At 45.4% G+C, this 20,025-nt stretch overlaps 1 protein-coding gene across 5 annotated transcripts in view; it reads left to right on the plus strand.

Annotated features, from left to right (window-relative positions):
* WNT11 (Wnt family member 11) overlaps nt 1-20,025 on the plus strand; it is a 62,414-nt gene that overhangs the window by 6,924 nt on the left and 35,465 nt on the right. For 3 of the 5 annotated variants that reach the window (XM_040650634.2, XM_015280851.4, NM_204784.1), the window contains 3 exon segments: nt 6,531-6,766; nt 7,260-7,537; nt 8,915-9,207. In XM_040650634.2, coding sequence (XP_040506568.1) covers nt 6,531-6,766; nt 7,260-7,537; nt 8,915-9,207 — 807 coding nt within the window. 5 annotated transcript variants of the gene reach the window in all.

A 20,025-nucleotide genomic window follows, 5' to 3' on the forward strand; every position in this document is an offset into this window, starting at 1 on the left:
TCGATGATCTCTAGAGGTCCCTTCCAGCCCTTACAATTCTGTGATTCTGTGAGATGTTTGGATAATGCTGAAAAATAAACGAGCACTAGAGGGAGCTGCAGCCAGATGTGCACACTGCAGATGCTGTGATGTCCGGGCATGGAACTGCTTTCAAGGCACTTCTACCTGCTTGAGGGTGGCATCTCCTTACCTACATGCTGGGGCACAGGTTAGACTGTCCCTGTGTTGAGTGTCATCCCTGATGCAAGAATGGTAGCCAAGAGGATGAAGGCAGTGTGTGCTTTTTTGCATAGTTTGCAAAGAGGCTGCAGGTTCAGTCCACTACCATGAGCTACAGCTCTAGGAATGCCATCATTAGGTGGAGTTTGGTCACTTTGGAAGGTCCCTTGGTCCCTCTTGGACATGGAATCACTGACTCACAGAATTCTTTTGACTTGGAAGGGACCCTTAAAAGCCATCTGTTGAACTCCCCTTCAAGAACAGACACCCACAGCTCCATCAGGTGCTCAGAGCACTATTCAGCCTGACCTTGAATGTCTCCAGGGATGGGGCACCCACCACCTCTCTGGGCAACCTGTGCCAGTGCCTCACCACCCTTATCATAAAAACTCTTTCCTTACATTCAGCTTGAATCTCCCCTCTTTTAGTTTGAAACCATTTCCTCTTGTCCCATCAAAGCAGATGCTGCTGAAAAGTCTGTCCTTTCTTGTATGCTTCACAGTGGGACATGAGCACTGTTCCCAGGCATGAGAACCAAGACCTTTCTGGAGCCAGCAGCATGCTTTCTCTTGTTTTTTTTTTCTTGAACTGGGGAGAAAATGGAAAGATTTTGTGCTTCCCAGCAGTGCCTGCTTCTCCACGTTGGACAAGGAGGGGGGGAGCTGGGACAGCGGGGCATGGGCGCCGACGAGGGGCTGTCTGCCTGGCACAGGAGCTGCTAGATGAGCTGCCGTGAAAGGACTGCAGGACGGGGACGGCAGGAGGGGAGTGGGCTGGGGGTGAGGGAGGGCTCCATAGGCAGCTCGGGAAAGCTTGACAAAGCTCCACGGCCTTCCTCCAGCGCTGGGGCAGCCAACTCACCGCTGGCATAGACTTCAGTCAAGCTTGGGCTGGAAGTCAATGGCCTTGTGCCCACTACTGCCAGCACTGGATTTGGCACCGTATCTGAAAAACTCTTATTTTAAGCTTTTACTTCAGGGACTTTTTCCCCCTCCTCCTTTCTGTCTTCCTCCTCAGCTTCTTCCTTTCTTCCTTTCTTCCTTTCTTCCTTTCTTCCTTTCTTCCTTCCTTCCTTCCTTCCTTCCTTCCTTCCTTCCTTCCTTCCTTCCTTCCTTCCTTCCTTCCTTCCTTCCTTCCTTCCTTCCTTCCTTCCTTCCTTCCTTCCTTCCTTCCTTCCTTCCTTCCTTCCTTCCTTCCTTCCTTCCTTCCTTCCTTCCTTCCTTCCTTCCTTCCTTCCTTCCTTCCTTCCTTCCTTCCTTCCTTTCTTTCTTTCTTTCCTTCTTTCTTTCCTTCTTTCTTTCCTTCTTTCTTTCTTTCTTTCCTTCCTTCCTTCCTTCCTTCCTTCCTTCCTTCCTTCCTTCCTTCCTTCCTTCCTCCCTCCCTCCCTCCCTCCCTCCCTTCCTTCCTTCCTTCCTCCCTCCCTCCCTCCCTCCCTCCCTTCCTCCCTTCCTTTTTTCAATCTTTCTTTTTTCTTTCCTTCTTTCATACCTTCTTTCTCTTTTCCTCCTCTTCTTCCTCTTTCTCTTTCCCACACTTTCTTTTCCCGTATTTCCCTCTTTCCTTCCCTCTTTCCTTTTTCACTCTCTTCTTCTCTCCTCTTTCTCCTTCTTTCCCCTTTTGTCCTTTTCTCCCTTTCTCCACCTTTCTTTCCTTATTTTTTTTCTCCCTTCCTTCTTTCCTCCTTCTTTCTTTTCCCCCTCTATTTTTCTATACAAATCCAATTTATCGCTTTGAGGAGGCTTTGAATATTTGCTGACCCTCTTGCACCCGTGGTCCCCAGGTGAGGGCTGATGATGCTCCTCAGCATCCCAAGTCCTTCTCAAATAGCAGCAGAGGAGGGTAGGATGGTGGGAGCACGGGCTGCCTCAAATGGAATCATTATAATGGTCCTGCCAGCCCTTTTCACATGAGAAAATGAAGCTCCTGCAAATTAAAAACCCTTAAATAAGGTCTAACACACACACAAACAATCACTGCTTCTCTTTATTTAAGCTTACTCTTTAAGTGATACAATTTTGCCTAAATCTTTTTGCTCTACCCCAAGTCTCTGGCAGATTAAAGAGTTTAAGAATTAGCATAAGATCGAAAGTGCATTCTCGGAAAGTAAAGCAAATCATTTGGAGCAGAAGTTCTTGGTTTCACCAGTGGTCCTTCTGCCACAGTTCCTTGGGTTGTATCACACCTCCTTGGGTTGTATTGCACAAGGGAGGATGTGGAGATGTTCTCCAAGGGTGCTCATATGGAAAGGGAAGAGATCCTTCCATCCTTTAAGGGCATTTTAAAGGGCACCAATGCTTCACTGCTCAATTAAAAAAAAAAAATTCCCCTCTAAGTGGGCCAGAAATAGGGTCCTGTGTGCCCCATTATCCTTACAAAGCCAATCGTGTGTGGCTTTCATGAGTATCTGCCCATGGATGCTGCTTCTATGAATAGTCTTCTCATGCAGCCCAGCATTCAACCTATACTTCTCAAAGGACGCAACACTGTAAAGCATTCATGTTTTCAAATGAATTTATTAGCTGCCTGAGATAATTAGAAGAGTAAACGAAAGTCATGATCCATCCATGCATCATATTTCCTCTGTAATTACCTTTATGGTTTTCTGTCAGTATCCATAACGTCAATTGAAGGCCCTGCTATGCTATATATAAAGCAGGAGATGTTTGGTTTGGAGCCTGTTTATTTAAAGGGATGGGTCAAATATGTATATATTTATATTTAAAAAAAGACCATCAGCCTTCCCTCAGTTGTCCTCACCTTTCTGGAGAATGAAGGATAGAGAAGATTTGGGGGAGGGGAGCATGATGTTAGCCGGAGGGAACTATGAAAAGGAGCATTTATGGGATGGCAACAGGTAAAATTCCTCTGGGCTGCTTCTCAGATGAAGTACTGGAGTTCAAAGAAATGTGTTTTTCTGGGATTCTTTCCTCTACTGAAGACTAAAGGCAGTCCTGCTAACTACACCCACTGGGGCTCCTTTATTGGGTCTACCAGTGCCTCTTCGGCCCCAGTGGGTAGAGACCCACCATCAACACCAGAATTCATTTCTGCCACCCAAAAATGGGCTTTGCTCTCCAGTAGTGCCCTTTGCAGGTGGTGGATGACTCTCCATTGTGCTGTCAGAATTTGGGGAGCAGGGAGGGCTGCTGCCTTTCCAAAGGGGGATTTGAAGCAAAACAGGGGATGGGGGAAGACAATGATGAATGTAGGACAGAGACTGAGTAAACCTGTGCTGTCAGAGCATGGGCTGGATGACCTAATAGGCCTCTCACATTCCTGATCTGTGATTTATAAATGTGCTTTTTGGTCTCAGCAAGCGACTCCAATAACTGTGAGTTTTCTTTTCCATCCCCATTACCCTTTACTTTTTCCTCCCGACACTTGGAGATGTTTCCAATTATAGGTTCTCACAAGCAAAGGCATGAAGTTCAGGCCTGGGAGATGTTCAGAAAACACCTTCCTGCATCTTACTTTTTTATTCTTGGCGGGCTCCCTGGAGTTTGGCTCATTCGACAAGAAACAGCCATTACTGCCATTTACTGAATTCTTCCCAAAGGGGCTGCAGTGTTTCCTCCGTCGACCTTCTGGCAGATCTTTTCCCCTCTTCCATAAAGCACATTTCTTTCTTGTTATGTTACATATCTCTTTCTCTAACGGTGAAAGCTTCAGGCCTTTGGTAATAATGCCATGCTACAGAAACCTCTTTGTACCTCTTTAGTCCCCTTTCTTCACAACCAGTAGGAGCTTCAGTCTGTGTTCATCATTCATTCCAACTCAAAGGTGGTTATTCCTGCTGTTCCTGATTTGTCCTTAATGGTGAGATGCAGTTGCATCAATACAGGCTTCCAAATCATAGAATCACAAAATCGTTGAGGCTGGAAAAGTCCACAAAGATGGTCTAGTCCAATTATCAGCACATCACCACCATTGCATCCACCACTAAGTCCTTAAAGATACTCAAGACCTCCACACAGATCTATAAGATGTGATGCAGGACCTATCAGGTAGATGCATCCTTCTTGAGGAGCAGCTGGGGCTACAAGGGACAATCCAAGTTGCATTTATGACTTTTATTCAAGGAGCAGCAAGCTGCTTCAATCTCTCGCCCAATTGTCATTTCAGCCCATTGCTGAGAGTAGCTGATAGGTTCTCTGGGATAAACTTGCACAGATTTCTGGCACCAGGTGCTGGGGGTTGGACTCATCTCACCCATCTCTATGCTTATGGAGCCCAGATGGCTGCATCCAAGCTTGATGCCTAAGATCCCCCCATAGAAAGAGCGCTTTCAGGGCATGAGTCACCTTAGCCTCACTGATACTGGCTGCCTAGAGAGGTCGTGGATGTCCCATCCCTGGAGAAATTCAAGGCCAGGTTGGATGGGATCCTGGGCAGCCTGATCTAGTGGTTGGCAACCCTGCCCAGGGTGGATGGAGCTCAATGATCTTTAGGGTCCCATCTATCCTAAGCCATTCTGTAATTATTCCGATGTAGATCTCCAATGTGCATCAGCTGATTATCTTATAAGAGCTCTTTCTTTCCATGAGTCAAAGAAGGACCCTGGAGGAAAAACATGAAGTCCTCACTGTGGAGGCTGGCAGTCAGATGACACTGATACAGTTCCAAGACCTATGCTGTCTGCCTTCAAGAGCGTCATATGTCTGAGCTCACTGAGCACTGGGTGCAGAATTTCTGACAGCTAAATACTCTACTCACTTCTTCCCCTTGTCCAAAACTTTTGTTCTCTGTATATTTAATGGAGCTCTCTAAATATCTGTATGATGTATATATTTACATTGCTAGCAGAGTGGTGGTTTCCCTTCCAAGTTTGCCACTGATTATCCAGCATCAGAAATGCCAAATTCCAGTCGCCTGGGAATTTGTCAGCACAGATCTGCTCAGCCCTAGCAAGGATTTTAGCTTTTTCCCACTCATGGAGGGATTGGGGTTAGCAGTTATGCAGAGCCCGGGGAGCGCTCCAACATACACAGCAGCTGGTTTGAGCCAACCTTGAGGTAGTCGGTGGAATATAGATGTGTTTTCCTGAAAGCTGGAGATCAGAGCTAATATCTCTGATCTTGGTTAGGGCTCATTTTTAGCTCCATTTCCATCTCATTTAACTTCTGAAGGACGTGGATGTTACAGCAATAAAGTAAAATATGCCCAGAAATGTGTCTGCTAATATGCCAAACTAACCAAGATGGCTTAGGATGAAACTGAAAAGCAACATTTAACAAGGAGAGAAGGAAATATGTGTTAAAGCAGTTGTGCTGCCAGGATCATATGCCAGGTACTGATGCAGCCAGCTAGAAAGTTGTTTTATGGGAATGAATAACATTTATGACTGCCCTAAGCAGGTCATAAAGATACAAAGAGAGTTACACACCAGGCTTCTGCTGATCATTTTGGGTGCTTGAGAAATAATAGCACAGCATGCTCTGAGGCATGGCACCATTTGCTTTTTCCTTTTTCTTTTTTACCGGAGTGTGAGACATTGCATAGTGCAAGAATCAATGGGGCCTTATGGGGTATTGTTGACTTGTATTCTGGTTCTCATGGATTCTTCCTAAGTTTTGACCATGACAGTCTCTTTGCACATATTTGCATTGTGCTTCTGCACTAAATCTCCAGAGACTAGAGAAATAGACTTAGATATCTAAGTGCAACAGTGATGGCATAGGTGGAGGCCCTTGGCGTTAACTCTATGGGAAAGCTTTCGTTTTGAAAACTTGGTGGCTTTTCCCCAGATCTTGCAGGGGATTTTCCCTATAATTAATCACATGACATTTAGTATAGTCCTTAAAGAGTGTGTGAGACATATGCTGAATGCAAATCTCTGATAAAACCAACCTCACTTTATTTTTCTGAATACCACAGTCGTGGAGGACCCAGCTTTCCATTATCATGGAAGCGACAGGTCGTTTTTCACTCTGCTGGGAGGTCTGTCCTCTTCATTCTTCTGCAAAACAAAAACATTCCCATAAGGATTTACACAATCGGTCAACTTGGCATTCACCCCAGGAGATTCGTTATGGCTCCCCTCAGTGATGGAGAGAAACACACGGGTTTAAGGGCGAATTGTCCCACCCATCTTCAGCACTTACCTTAGATGAGATAAATGACTCTGAACAGTTTCCCATCTCTCTCATCAGCTTAAACTAGGCGTGTAATTTGCATGTAGCTAATATTAGGTCAGATGAACGCAAGCCAAAGTGTTTGCTGGGTTGGAGGTAGTCAAGAAATTAATCCTGACACGAAGACTGACTTTCTGTGGGTTCTAATGCCTTTTTTTTTGCATGTGCTTGTCTCCTCAGAGCTCTGTCCAAGACTCCTTCATCTTTGGCCCTGAATCAAACCCAGCACTGCAAGCAGCTAGAAGGCCTGGTGGTTTCCCAGGTGCAATTGTGCCGCAGCAACCTGGAGCTGATGCAGACCATCATCCAGGCGGCACGGGAAGTCATAAAGACCTGCCGTAAAACTTTCTCAGACATGAGGTGGAACTGCTCATCCATCGAGCTGGCTCCTAACTACCTGCTGGACTTAGAGAGAGGTAAACAGCACTGCTGCTTTGGGTGGGGAGCAGAGGTTGGAGCACTTGTACCCAGAGGTCTCTTCCAACCTCAGCTATTCTGTGTGTCTATGGTTCCTCCACACGCTTCAAAAGCAGATCATACCACAGCGGACAAGATGCACAACCCCATGTAACTGCTAAGATCATAGAATCATAGAATGGCTTGGGTTGGAAGGGATCTCAAAGGTCATTTATTTGCCACCCAGTAGATCAGGCTGCCCAGGGTCCTGATCAATCTGGCCTTGAAGGCCTCCTTGGAATGGGCACCCACAGCTTCTATGGGCAGCCTGAAATTGGACGTTGTCTCACACGTTGAAGAGCTCTCGTTGGAGATTTTCTGATGCCTGTAGAGGTCTCAGCTGCAAGGAGGCAGTGTGTTTGTCATTCTGTGGGGCAGAGATTATGTGGGTCTCTTTTTGGGGAATACCTAGCCATCCCAGGATCCTGAGTTGGAGTTTCTTGTCTCTTGCAGGTACAAGGGAGTCAGCATTTGTGTATGCCCTTTCTGCTGCTGCCATCAGCCATACCATTGCCAGAGCCTGCACCACCGGGGACCTCCCTGGCTGTTCCTGTGGTCCCATCCCAGGTGAGACACCTGGACCTGGGTATCGATGGGGAGGATGTGCAGACAACCTCAACTATGGTCTTATCATGGGGTCCAAATTTTCAGATGCTCCCATGAAGATGAAAAAATCAGGATCACAAGCCAATAAACTGATGCATCTGCACAACAGTGAAGTAGGGAGACAGGTAACAAATCCACAAGAGTTATTGTACTTGTACAGTCCTCTTTAGTGGTCGGTTGCTCTGTGAGGTTCAGTGTCTCTATCAGCTAGTGATAGGAGCAGGTTTCTCCCTGATTGCTCTCAACTCCTTTGGCCTGCTGAAGACTGTGGCTATCAGTCATGCTGGGCCTCAGGAGGCCCTAACTGCTAATTCCAGCCTTCTAGAACCATGGGTGGGATGTGTCATTGCCACCCTTTGCACAGCCAAGGATGGCTGCGGCTTGCTTACCCCAGGAGTGCGGTGGGGATGGGTCCCGTGGTGTTCTGCCAAGGGCGTTGCACACGTGAAGTGCTGTGTAAGCACAGAGGATTACCATCTGCCAGACATGTCCAGCAGCAGCTGCCTCCCAGCCATCTCTGCAGCCAGGAGGGCTGATGTGTTCCTTCTCAAACTGCTTTGCTAGTGATTACTCCCCTATCTGGCAGAAGCTGCACTTAACAGCTTGCATCCAGCGGCTGCGCCAATGGAGGGATAACACTTACTGTGCATGCTGCTTGGCATGCCCCAAGGAGCAAATCCCCACCGCAGCCCTTCATGCAGCTTGAAAAATTGGGGTGGAGATCTGCAAAGGCTTCAGCAGTTCCCTGCGCTGGTTCTACCACACAGCTTGTCCTTCTAGGGCAAAACTTGGAGCATAGTGAGCTCATCACCAGCTTACTGTGTAGCTATGGGCTGAACTTACCTTTGCAGAGCAAAACCCTACCAAAATCACCTCCTCTGGGTGTTTTTCTCTATGGTTCCCTGCATTCCCACTCTTATCTTATTATTATTATTATTACTGCTATGTCTTGAGTTTGTGTTTTGATTGCAAGGGGCAAATTTTCACTTGGGATGCAGCGTTGTCATGGCTGGTGGATTCACTGCTATATCCTACCAGACCAGAGCACAGCTGAAGTAAAAGGCTCTGCTGGCTCCATGCTCAGCAGAAAGGCAGGGTGTGGGTGCTTTGAATTCATCAGTGCCTTGACATCTGTTACCCAGTGCCTAAACGTGTTGCAAGCAGACATGCGCATTAAGAATCTATTTATGGATTGCTTTGATTTTCAGCTCCAAATTTAGAAAGTGTAAATGCAGATATCTGATCAAAATTCAACATATTCTTCTGTCTGCTGGCTGCAAATGTGTCCTGCTGAGAGCAGTCCTGGGCTAACAGTGATCACCAAGGGGCTGTGGGATTTCATTCCCTTTGCAAGTAGCTGGTCAAGCACAACTGTGCAGAAATCAGAGCAGCAGGCCTTTTCTATTGCAGTCTCCATTAAGAAAGAGTCTTATTTAGTAAGCTTGTGGGATGTTTGGACTTAAGAGCAGGACATTTCCTAACTCCTGCATTCCTTTTTGCAGGTCTTGAAAGCCTCTCTTGAAATGAAATGTAAGTGCCATGGAGTTTCTGGGTCATGCTCTATCAAGACCTGTTGGAAAGGCCTTCAAGAGCTGCGAGACATTGCACTGGACCTCAAAAACAAGTATCTGTCAGCCACCAAGGTCGTTCATCGGCCCATGGGCACACGCAAATACCTCGTGCCAAAGGATATTGATATCAGGCCGGTTAAGGAGACAGAGCTGATTTACCTGCAGAGCTCGCCTGATTTCTGCATGAAGAATGAGAAAGTGGGGTCGCACGGGACCCAGGACAGGTGAGGGTTTCTGCACTCTGTGCCCCTAAGAAGGGGCAGAGGGGATCGTGTATGAATAGCAGGCAAATCATTGTGGGGGTACCATACATGCAAAGGCAAAAATGATCTCTGATGATCAGCGCAGTACAGAGATGCCCAAGACTCTCAGTGGTGGCTGTGGCTAAGATGGAGCTGTAGATACCTTGCATTATAGAGGTAGGCACAAGATACCTTTGAAATACTCTAGGAAAACGATATAGGCTGCTCATCTCCACAGGTACAATGATCAAGCAGATGATATTGATGGTATTGAGTTCCTCTTGCAATCATTGCTTACCTGATGAGGTGTTACTCTACTTTTAGGCTCCCCTAGGTAGGCAAGCGTTAACCCAGTTAAGACCAGTACTTCCAGGCAGCCTTAAAAAAGCCCCGTCACCCACAAGGATGAATCTTGAGGATTTTTCTTCCACTGCCTTTTAAGAAACCATGTATGATTGGATTGCTCACGTCTATGAAGAGATATGACTTCATTCCATTAATACTGGTGGTTGAAGGTCATCATACTCAAGCCTTCAGTGGGCAGAGTGCTGTGCCAGGAAGCAGACACGCATGTCTTTTCCCATTATTTGTGTAACTCCCTCTATGGCAAATCAGTTCCACAGGTGGGCACTAGACTAGACTGACAGCCAAACAGTTGTGTATTTCCAGAATTTTGCAGGATTTTCAGGACTTTTGTTAAGTGAATGCAATGGCTGGATTTCAAGATGGCTCATCCACTGCTATCTGCTGACTTGGCTTTTTTTCAGAGGGTTCCCATCATTCTTCTATGCTCTTTGTGCCACCTTGTTGTGCACTCTCAGGCTGTCATGTTGCAAGGTGCATGCAAGTGCTCTTTTGCAGGGCATCTTCCTTTCAACTCTTGTTGGCCTTTCCATTATGCACTGAATGTAGTGAAGGTTTTACTATGACAGAAAGGAAGTAAATGACCTCAATGCATAAAAGATTAATCCTTTTTGTTTATCTTTGATTAGTAGGATTTTATACTTAGGAGACTAGAGAAGATATCCTTTGGCAGTGGTCATTATTCTAGGACCATGACTGTATAGACTATATATCAGCATCCAGAGTTGAACAGGTGAAGATGAAAGTTGAGTGACACACCCTGTATGAAGCATGTCCTTTTTGATCTCTGATGTTGTGTGATGTCTAGAGCTTTGTATCCTCCATTAGAATGGAAGGAAGTGGCAAGACCACAATACAACAGCACGTTTGTTGCCAGCCCAACAGTGCAGCAGTAATTAGCAAGTGAAGATGTTTATGAGCCATTGAGGGCTGTAGGGAAAAAAGCATGTGCTAAAAGTGTTGTCCAAAGGAAATCGTCATTTGAGCAGAAGCAATGTTTCTATGGATTTGTATAGATGTTGACAAATCTGTGTTTTTAAAATGACCTCTTTGTTAAAACTCCCTGTTTTGCAATGAAAAAACGGGGGAGGTTATTTCAAAGCTGGTTTTATAGGAATCGTGTGAAATCAACAGGTTGTGTCAAAAACAAGCTGAACTCATTAGAGATTCATTTTCCATGAGCTGAAATCCTTTTAGAGGACAGAGACACGGCTTCCTATAATTTCATTTTACAGGAGATTTTGCCATCTTATCCCACAAAAGGATGAAAAATATGTTGTGGTCTTCAGTGGTCTTTTCTTTTTTTCTTGAGGATAGGAAAATGCATATTGCAGGCGTCCATTTGTCCTGAGCAGGGTGAGAGCAGAGATTGTGAGCCTGCCAGGCAAGGGTCCAGGGGAAGTGAGACTGAGTGAGGACTTAGAGGAGCGAGATATTAAGGCAGGAGGGGATGACTTTCAAAAGGAACCTGTCAAGAAGTGCTCCTTATTGTTGGATGTGCAAGATGATGATGACTGTGAGAGGGGAGGAGGGTGAGATAGACCTGTGTTGAGTTGTGGTCATCTCTTGGGCCACACTGCAAGGTCATATGTATTTACACTCAGTGCAATTGAGAAGATACCTAGTGTCTCAAAACTGGCATCCATAGCAGCCCCTTCTATTAATTAAATTAGAATAAATGAGTATAGTGTGTTTGCAGATGGACTCATTCTTCTTCCTCCTCCTCCCATGGATGCCTTTTGTCCTCTGATCTTTTTTTTCTCTCACAGAGAGGACATTTCATGTGTTTTAAACACGATGGCTCTGTTCCAGTGGCAGAGATGGTGCTTGACGACAGGGACAAGGAAGCAGGAGCACAAAGGGGCAGCTGTTGGAGAGAGTAGGAAAGATACATGGCTCACGCTTACCCCACAGTGGTGTAAAATGCTTGTGTGGAAGTAGCCCAAAGAGATTTTTATTCTATAAGCCAAGACCCAGAGGCATCTTAAAATTTTATCCTTGTTCACATCAAAGATTTTGGGGAGAAATCCTGCTTTTTTCTACTAGGCTAATTTTTAAGGTCTTTTCCAGCAAATGTAGTCAAAAAAGGAGTTTAATAGTGGTCTCTGGGCTTGTTTTATCTCTTTTTCTGTCGTTTGCCTATTCCCTCTTTGACCTCTCTGTGTTCAAGAACAGAATCATGGAATCCTTAAGGTTGGAAAGACGACTATGATCATCAAGTCCAGCCATCAACCCATGCCTGTAACACTCTAGGCCATGTCCCTCACTTTACCCTTTTCTTGAACACCTCCAGAGACAGTGACTCCATCCCTTTCCTGGGCAGCCTGTTCCAGTGCATAACCACTCTTTCTGACAAAAGGTATTTCCTGATCATATCCAATCTGAACCTCCCCTGATGCAATTTAAGGCCATGAGCTCTTGTCCTGTGGCTGTGGGGCTTCTTGTAGGGCATCGTTGTGCAGACCCTTCTCACTGCGCTCCAGGAGACCTGGAGCCTGGAGTCTGGGCAGCTTCACCACTTCCCAGCCCCACTTTCTTCCTCTGAAGGGGTGTAGAAGGGAGACATTCCCATTAATAACCTTCCAATTGTATTTAAAACATTCAGATTTTCATTACAAAAAGTGAGTTGTCTTGCATCGTGAGGAGGAAAAGTCTTTACTGCCTGGTCATATCTTGCTCAGAGAACACTGGGAGCAGGTCAAGGTCTGACGTAGCTGCAACACTTTGTTCATACTGGGTTTCTGTATGCTCCAGGGAGCAATCCTGCGCTAGTAGGTGGGTGGAAGGGATAATCTAATTGGTTGCTTCCATCTCTAGTGTGTGTGTGAGTGTAATTATCCCTCACATTGCTTGGACTCACTGTGCTAAGTTCAGGCAGGAAAGGGAGTCAAGTTACTCTGTAGTGGAACTATGTGAAAATCCACTCAGAAAATGTGAACCTGGCTACTCCAAAGCCTTTCAGGGCTCTTCTCTGAAAGCTTCTTCAAAGCCTTATTCAGGACAAGCCTGAAGTGTTTTCTAAGACATTTTGGCCCTCCTTAATTTCATGTTGAAATTAGAAATGGTTTGGGAATCCACATGCCTCCAAGCAGTTGGGGTGGATCCAGATTTCAAAGGCAGGGAGCTGAACACAGACCTGTGATTTGAAGCCTCACCACTCTTTGAAGTGCTCAAAATCTGATTAAGGAGCTGAATTTTGCAACTGGCTTGCTGCAGCCACAACCTCCATTGATGGCAGCCAAGCTCCATGGGTTTGTTTGCCACCATCGTGCTTACGTAGCTAATAATAATCGTCTGGAGAAAAATCTACAGAAGCAAAGCTGTGGAGTAGCATGTGGATTATATGATTTTTGATATGAGTTAACCATGTGGAATGAGAGGTTGGTTAGGATGAAAGAGAATGGCCTTAAGTTGCACGAGGAGAGATTAAGCTTGGATATCAGGAAAAATTTCTTCTCAGAGGAGTGTTAATGCATTGGCACAGGCTGCCCAAGGAGGTGGTGGAGTCACTGTCCCTGGAGGTGTTCCAGAGCCATGGAGATGTGGCACTGAGGGACATGGCCAATGGGCATGGTGGGGATGGATTGGAGTTGGGGTTGGTGATCTTGAAGGTCTTTCTCAACCTGAATGATTCTATGAATCTAAATATGTATATATGTATGTATATATATACTACATGTATATTTCAGAGCTTTCTTGGAAAAAAACACCCTGTAACTCATCTTTTAATGAGGTTGTTCTGCTTCTCCAGACTGAAAAATTCATTATCAGCTTCAAGCAGAAGATAAAGAATAGCAGATTATAAAATAGGGATCTCTGTTGTGAGAAAAGAAGCAAAAGTATTAACCTCCATTATCAGTAGGGTGCAACGTATCGTATTTCAAAGTCTGTTTAAAGTCCCATAAGGAATCCAAGGAAAGAGAAATTCTGTGATACAGGCAAAGGCCTCCGGCTTCTGAAGCCTTGAAGGGATTACTGAGTTGTTTATTACTGATCTTTCCCAGAGCTGCCTTGGAGACATGCAAATACTACTCCCTCTTTGCTGAGGATGGGAAGGAGCTCCCTTACACTACAGAAATTGGGCTGCAATGTTGTTTTGAAGCCAAGCAGGGCTGATCAGCCACCACTCCTTTGCTGACTCACTTTGGCAATGAATGTGGCCATCCTCTCATGGTCCCTTCTTGTCCATGTATTTGTTTTTCTTTTGCAGTAAGTAAAATTAGTTTTATCTCTCTCCTGAGGTGTCTTATGCTGATATGCTTTGTTGGATAAGAACATGCACGGAGTTAACTGACCATGCATCTGCTGCTTGGTGGCGACAAGTTTTGGCTACAAAATCTTCGTGGCTGGTGGTTACCTCTTGAGCATTTTGGTGGTCAAAACAGCAAGGTTCATTGAATGCTGCAAAGGAAGAATCATAGAATCGTTTGAATTGGAAGGGACATGTTGAGATCATCCGGCCCAAATCCTCTGCAGTGCACAGGAACACCTACAGCTCCATCAGGTGCTCAGAGACCCATCCATCCTGATGTTGGGTGTCTCCAAAGATGAGGAAACCACCTCTCTGGACAACCTGTGCCAGTCCTTCACTACCTTCACTGTAAAAAAACTTCTTCCTTATATCCAGTCTAAATCTCCCCTGTTCTAGTTTGAAACCATTTCCCCTTGTCCCATCACAACAGACCTTGCTAAAGAATCAGTCTCCTTCTTTCTTATAGCCCCCCTTTTAGATACTGGAAGGTCACTCTGAGGTCTCCCTGGAGCCTTCTCTTCTCCATGCTGCACAGCCCCAGCTCTCTCAGCCTGTCCTTGTTCCATCCTTCGCATCATTTTTGTGGCCCTCCGCTGGACACACTCCAACAGGTCCATGTCTTTCCTGTACTGAGGACTCCAGATCAGGACAGAAATGGACCCACTGATATTCAGTGTTCAATGAGAGCCCTTTGCTTTAATCCTATTTTTGTCCTACTATCCTGCTTCTCGTCTGCTTGGGTGGGAAATGCCCTTCACATAGTCTGATTATGGGGACAATGAAATTTCTTTACAGTATCACCCATGTTTAGAGGGGGACAACGGTAGTTATGGGTGGACAACAATACTTGGTGTTTGGTGTCCATGACAGCCCTCTTGAGTTTCTGTCACACAGTGAGGGCACAATATGATGAACTTCAACTTGGTTAGAATTCATATGACGATTTAGTAATTTTGGAGCCCTTATCCCAGATGCCACCTTTTGTTCATGGCACTCAACAAATAATGATGGAATCATAGAGTGGCTTGGGTTGAAAGGGACCACAAGGATCATAATGTTCCAACTCCCTGCCATGGGTAGGGTTGCCAACCACTACATCAGGCACCAGATCAGTCTGCCCAGGGCCCCATCCAGACTGGCCTTGAACATGTCCAAGGATGGGGTATCCACAGCTTCTCCAGGCAGCCTGTGCCAGCACCTCACCACGCTCTGCATGAAGAATTTCCTCCTGACATCTATAATGACTGAGAAATAGTGAACTGTTCTTCTGTGGGTGTCCCAGAAGTTTACATTGAAGGAAATTCAGAAAAATAGTATCTTTCTTTTCCTCCCACTTGCTCTTTCCATCTTTCCAAGGCAATGTGCTCGTAGTTGGCACCAATTTCAATAGCTGGGCCAGCTGTAGTTTGGGTCATCTGTAGTTTCTTGGGCTTTTTCTCATTTAAATCTCAGGGAAGATTTGAGAGACCTGGATTTGACCTGAAAATATCTGTGAATCATTAATTTGCTTACTGTAAAATTGCAGTGGATGGTGAATTTAGGTGAAAAAAATAAGCCAGTTCTCCCAGTATATTTAGTCCCTCTACATCAAAGCGGTGTTAAGGATAGAAGACAGCAGGAATGACTTTCCACATAGTGAGACTGAATAGAGAATACATGGTCCATCACTGGTGTTTTATCACTTCTCTTAAAACCATTTTCTCCAAACAACCTGTTCCAGAGCTTTACTGTCCTCTGAATCATGTTTGACTTAAGCTGAATTTCCTTTCTTTTTATATTTCCTTTTCCTTTCCCTTTTCCTTTTTCTTTCCAAATTAAGCTGGTTGTCTTTTTCTCTTCATATAAACAGAAGTTGTTCTCTCTCTTTTTTTTTTTTTTGTAATGATCCTTTATAGTTGGGAAGACAGCATTTCTTACACACTTCCCCAAGCCAGTTCCTTCAAACTCTTCTGCTTTCTGAATTGCTCCTCTCTGCTCCTCTGACTCTCCTGAGAACATCCCCACATTTATCTGGATCTTTCTCAGAGTGCATTGCTTGCTTTGCATTTTAATCCACCCTCAGAAATGCTCTCAACTCCCTTCTCCCCAGCACTATCCATGAGTTTGTAAGTTTACTCTCTCTTCTTTAATGAAAATACAGGCTGGTTCCAGGATCTCCCTTGATATCCCCTTGCTGACATGAAGTATTGATAACTCTCTTTCGTACAGTTGTTCAGTGTCAGTCTCCAGATATTCCCCACGGCTGAGAAAGCAATTTAAAAGTAGTTAAGATCCTGCCCTTAAAATCTGACATGCAGTCGTGCACTTTGATGTATTTTTAGCTATGCCCATTGTTTTACATACTTCCTGGGGGACTCCAATTATTTTTCTTTTTCTTTTATGCACTGCTGTGCAGCATGACATTACTGGAGCAAGGGGCACTAGAGAAACGACGAGAAATTTGATCTAAATGAGAAAAAAAAAAGAAAGAATTTCTTTGCTCAGCATAGTGTCTTCTGGGAGTTGTGGCTGCTGGAGTTCATGGAGACAGGTGGTTTCCCTGAGGTCAGACAGGGATGAGACAAATCGTGCCCAAGGGGACACCGTGAGGTTAAGCAGGAACATCATCCCAAATTCAGCAGCCCAGATGTTGGGGAAGCATGAGGGGACAGACTCCAGAAAGTGGTCTGATTTGTGTTTTTCTCTCTAAACGTCATCTCCCACCTGAGGAGACGCTCAGTGTGGCACTGAAGGACATAGTTTAGTGGGCATGGTGGTGATGGGTTGATGGTTGGACTTGATCTTAGTGGTCTTTTCCAACCTTAATGATTCTATGATTCTGTGGTTCCAACAGACATTGCAGAGTACTGGGCCAGGCAGGCAGTTACAGACTCAGAAGGACATCATCTCTAGCCAGAAGGTACTTACTTTCCTGCAAGACTCTAAGAGATCTGGAACATCTGTTCCATGTGGGATGGTAGAAGATGGATTGTTTCCAGGTAAAAAAGGAGTCCCTGATCTTAGAATCATAGAATCACAGAATCATAGAGTCACAAATGTTGGAAAAGACCTCTCACATCATTTAGTCTAACTGTGGTCCATCTTGCTTTTGACTAGACCAATTCACTCAATTCTCCTAAAACAGAACTCAGGTGGTTTTAAGGATAGCTTGAACAAGCTCTGGTCTGATCTTATGATCTGATTTTTGGGTGGTCCGGTGTGGAGGCAGGAGTTGAACTCAGTGATCCTTATGGATCCCTTCCACCTCAAGATATTCTATGATTCCATTATTCTAGGCTGCCATCCATGTTGTGCTCCTGTTTGCTGTACTTAGATTCCTAATTCAAAATCCAAACAAAGCAGCAAACCTGCTTCTCTATCCTCTGAAATGGGTACGCTAAGAGAAAATTCCCCAGGAGGTATCTTTGAGTTGGCTCAGAGGTGTGAGATGGGGAAGACTCAGAAATGCAAAGATATCCTTGCCCATCTGTGCCAAAGACCATCCCCATGATGAGGCTGTTGGGACTCAGAGGGTGACATACAGCAGCATTCCTGATTTAGTGGTTGGCAACCCTGCCTGTGGCAAGGGGCTTGGAGCTAAATGAGGTCCCTTCCAACTCAAGCCATTCTATGACATGCTTTTATAATATGTACAGCAGAGGTTTTCCAAATGAGGGCTGGAAGGGGGAGATTTTGGACAAGCAGATTGAGTGGGATTTGTCCTGTCAGCAGGGCTGGCCTCTTCCCTTCTTGCATAAAGAAGGACAAAACACTGTGGCAACGTGGAAGCCTGCTGCAGAGCCAGGACTCTGGCTGGGATTATGGCTGCAGCATCATTTTTCAAGTCTGGTCTTCCAGGTGCTGCTAGAGGTTATACTGTTGTGTTAAGATGCAACTGCCCATGTTCGTGTTTTCTCTCTGAGTCTCGGGAGGAGGGCATTTCTCTGAGTTGTTGGAACTGTGCTGGATCAGGCCCAAAACAAATGACATTGAACTTAACCCATCAGCAGGGAGCCCGGTGGGATTGCAGCCGTGGGCTTGGAAAGCAGACACCCAGGAGCAGCTTCTGTGGGTAAACTCTGGTCTTTTTGCTCCTTTGTCTTCCCCGCTTGCTTTTCACATGGATAGTTACAGCTGAGAAACTGACTGTTTTTCTATTTGTTTAAAAAAAAAAATTAAGAAAATTCACGCATGCCTATAATTTAAAACAGAAAACTAAACATGCTTGGTGGCATGGTCAGAAAAGTCTTCCAGAAACATATCTAGATTCAAGATAGGGCTATAGCTTTGCTTTTGGCTCTTCATCCTCCCATCTTCCAGAATGTCCCTGATATTTGATTCAAAATGGTGATAAACCTGATTTTTTTTTTTTTTTTTGGTAAGATTTTATTCTTTCCCTATAATTTAAGCTGTATGGGATGGGTGCTGCTATGGGAAATCTTATCTTGATTACCCTCCCACCCCCCCACCCTTTTTTTTTTTTTGCAAACCACAGGAACTGAGAGCAAGGAAAGAGTGGTTCCCTGTTCCCAGACAGCAAGTGGAAGAGTTTTGCTCTCTAAATGGGATTAAACTGACTCCTAGGTGGCAGACTGGAGTCAGAGGGTCATCATTTCCCTTTTCTTGGCCATTTGAATGGGTTCTTAGGACAAGGGGGAGCACCTTCTCTAGGTGAACCTTTGGGCAGCAGCCTTTCCAGTCTCCAGCAAAGCCGAGTGAGACCGTCAAATTCTTCCCCCCTCTTTTAATATCAACATCCTTATATTTGAACATTTGCTCTGAATATGTATTGCCTTTATGAATCCGTTTATGAGGATTTGTTCAAAGGTTTCCTGGAGGAGGGGCCCTGGCCCATGGGGCAGTAACAGTGCCCTCGGTTCAGCATTGGGCAAACACGGTCAGTGTGGTGGCAGCCCTCACCTTTGGTAGAGGCTTTCAAAGGTTTTTAAATATTTACACACACTCCCAAATGAAGGGGAGAAGGGGGGGGGAGCCTTTAAAAAGTGAGCCTGGTGAGGAATGCGAGTCAGAAATAACAAACAGGAGGCCCGCCTGAGTCAGAAATAAATAAGGGAAGAACAAGAACAAAATCTCAACACCTCATTAATACCATAACTTTTCCTAAAGCATTACCTCATGAGGAATTCCTATAAATCTCATGGATTTGTTTTCTTCTGTTACTGGAGTGTTCAGTCCAAGTGTCAGACTCATGCTCCTCTCTTCTTTCTCTGCCCCAACCGGCCTTACACTGTTTCTGTCCAAACTTAGATAGGCAGGAGGGAATTTAGGAGAGATGTCAGCAATGCCCCCACAGTCATCAAACTGCCTTCCCTACGTTACTGTCAAGTATCCATCCAGCCCACAGCCTCGCCGTGTTGGGTGCATAATGAGATCTTTTGCCCTGAAGCATTGGTGTCCAGCCAAGTATCTGACCCAACATGAGTGTTTTCTCCCTGGGCTATGTGGGGAGCAGCTGAGGGGATTGGTTTGGTTCAGGCTGGAGAAGGGGAGGCTCAGGGGAGACATTGTGGTTCTGCACAACTCCTTGAAAGGAGGCTGTGGTGAGGTGGGTCTTGGCCTCATCTCTCGGGTTAACAGTGTTAGCATGAGAGGTAATGGCCTTAAGTTGTACCGGAGATGTTCTGGTTGGATATAAGGAAAAAAATTATTCTCAGGAAGAGTGGTGATGCATTGGCACAGCCTGCCCAGGGAGATGGTGGAGTCACCATCCCTGGAGGTGTTCAAGGACCATGGAGACGGGGCACTTGAGGACATGGTTTAGAAGGCGTGGTAGGGATGGGTTAGGGTTGGACCTGGGGATCTTAGAGGTCTTTTCCAGCCTTCATGATTCTGTGATTCATTGTTTCTATGATCTCTACAGTTCCTAGAGAAATGGCATCTGCAGGACGTGGTTCATCTCATCCAAAAGTCAATGCCTGTTGCATTTTTACGTCTAGTGACCCAACTTGGACTATTTTAGGAGAATGGGATAGCTGTTTATAGAATCACAGAATCATAGGATTGTTAGAGTTGGAAGGGACCTTTAAAGGTCATCGAGTCCAACTCCATTGAACAGGGACATGCACTGCTGGATCAGGTTGCCCAATCCAGCCTGGCCTTGAAAGTCTCCAGTGACAGAGACTTTCAACCACATCTCAACCACATCTCTGGACAACCTGTTCCAGTACCTCAGCACCCTCACTGTA

Source organism: Gallus gallus, chromosome 1 (assembly GCF_016699485.2).
Source record: "Gallus gallus isolate bGalGal1 chromosome 1, bGalGal1.mat.broiler.GRCg7b, whole genome shotgun sequence".
NCBI lineage: Eukaryota > Metazoa > Chordata > Aves > Galliformes > Phasianidae > Gallus > Gallus gallus.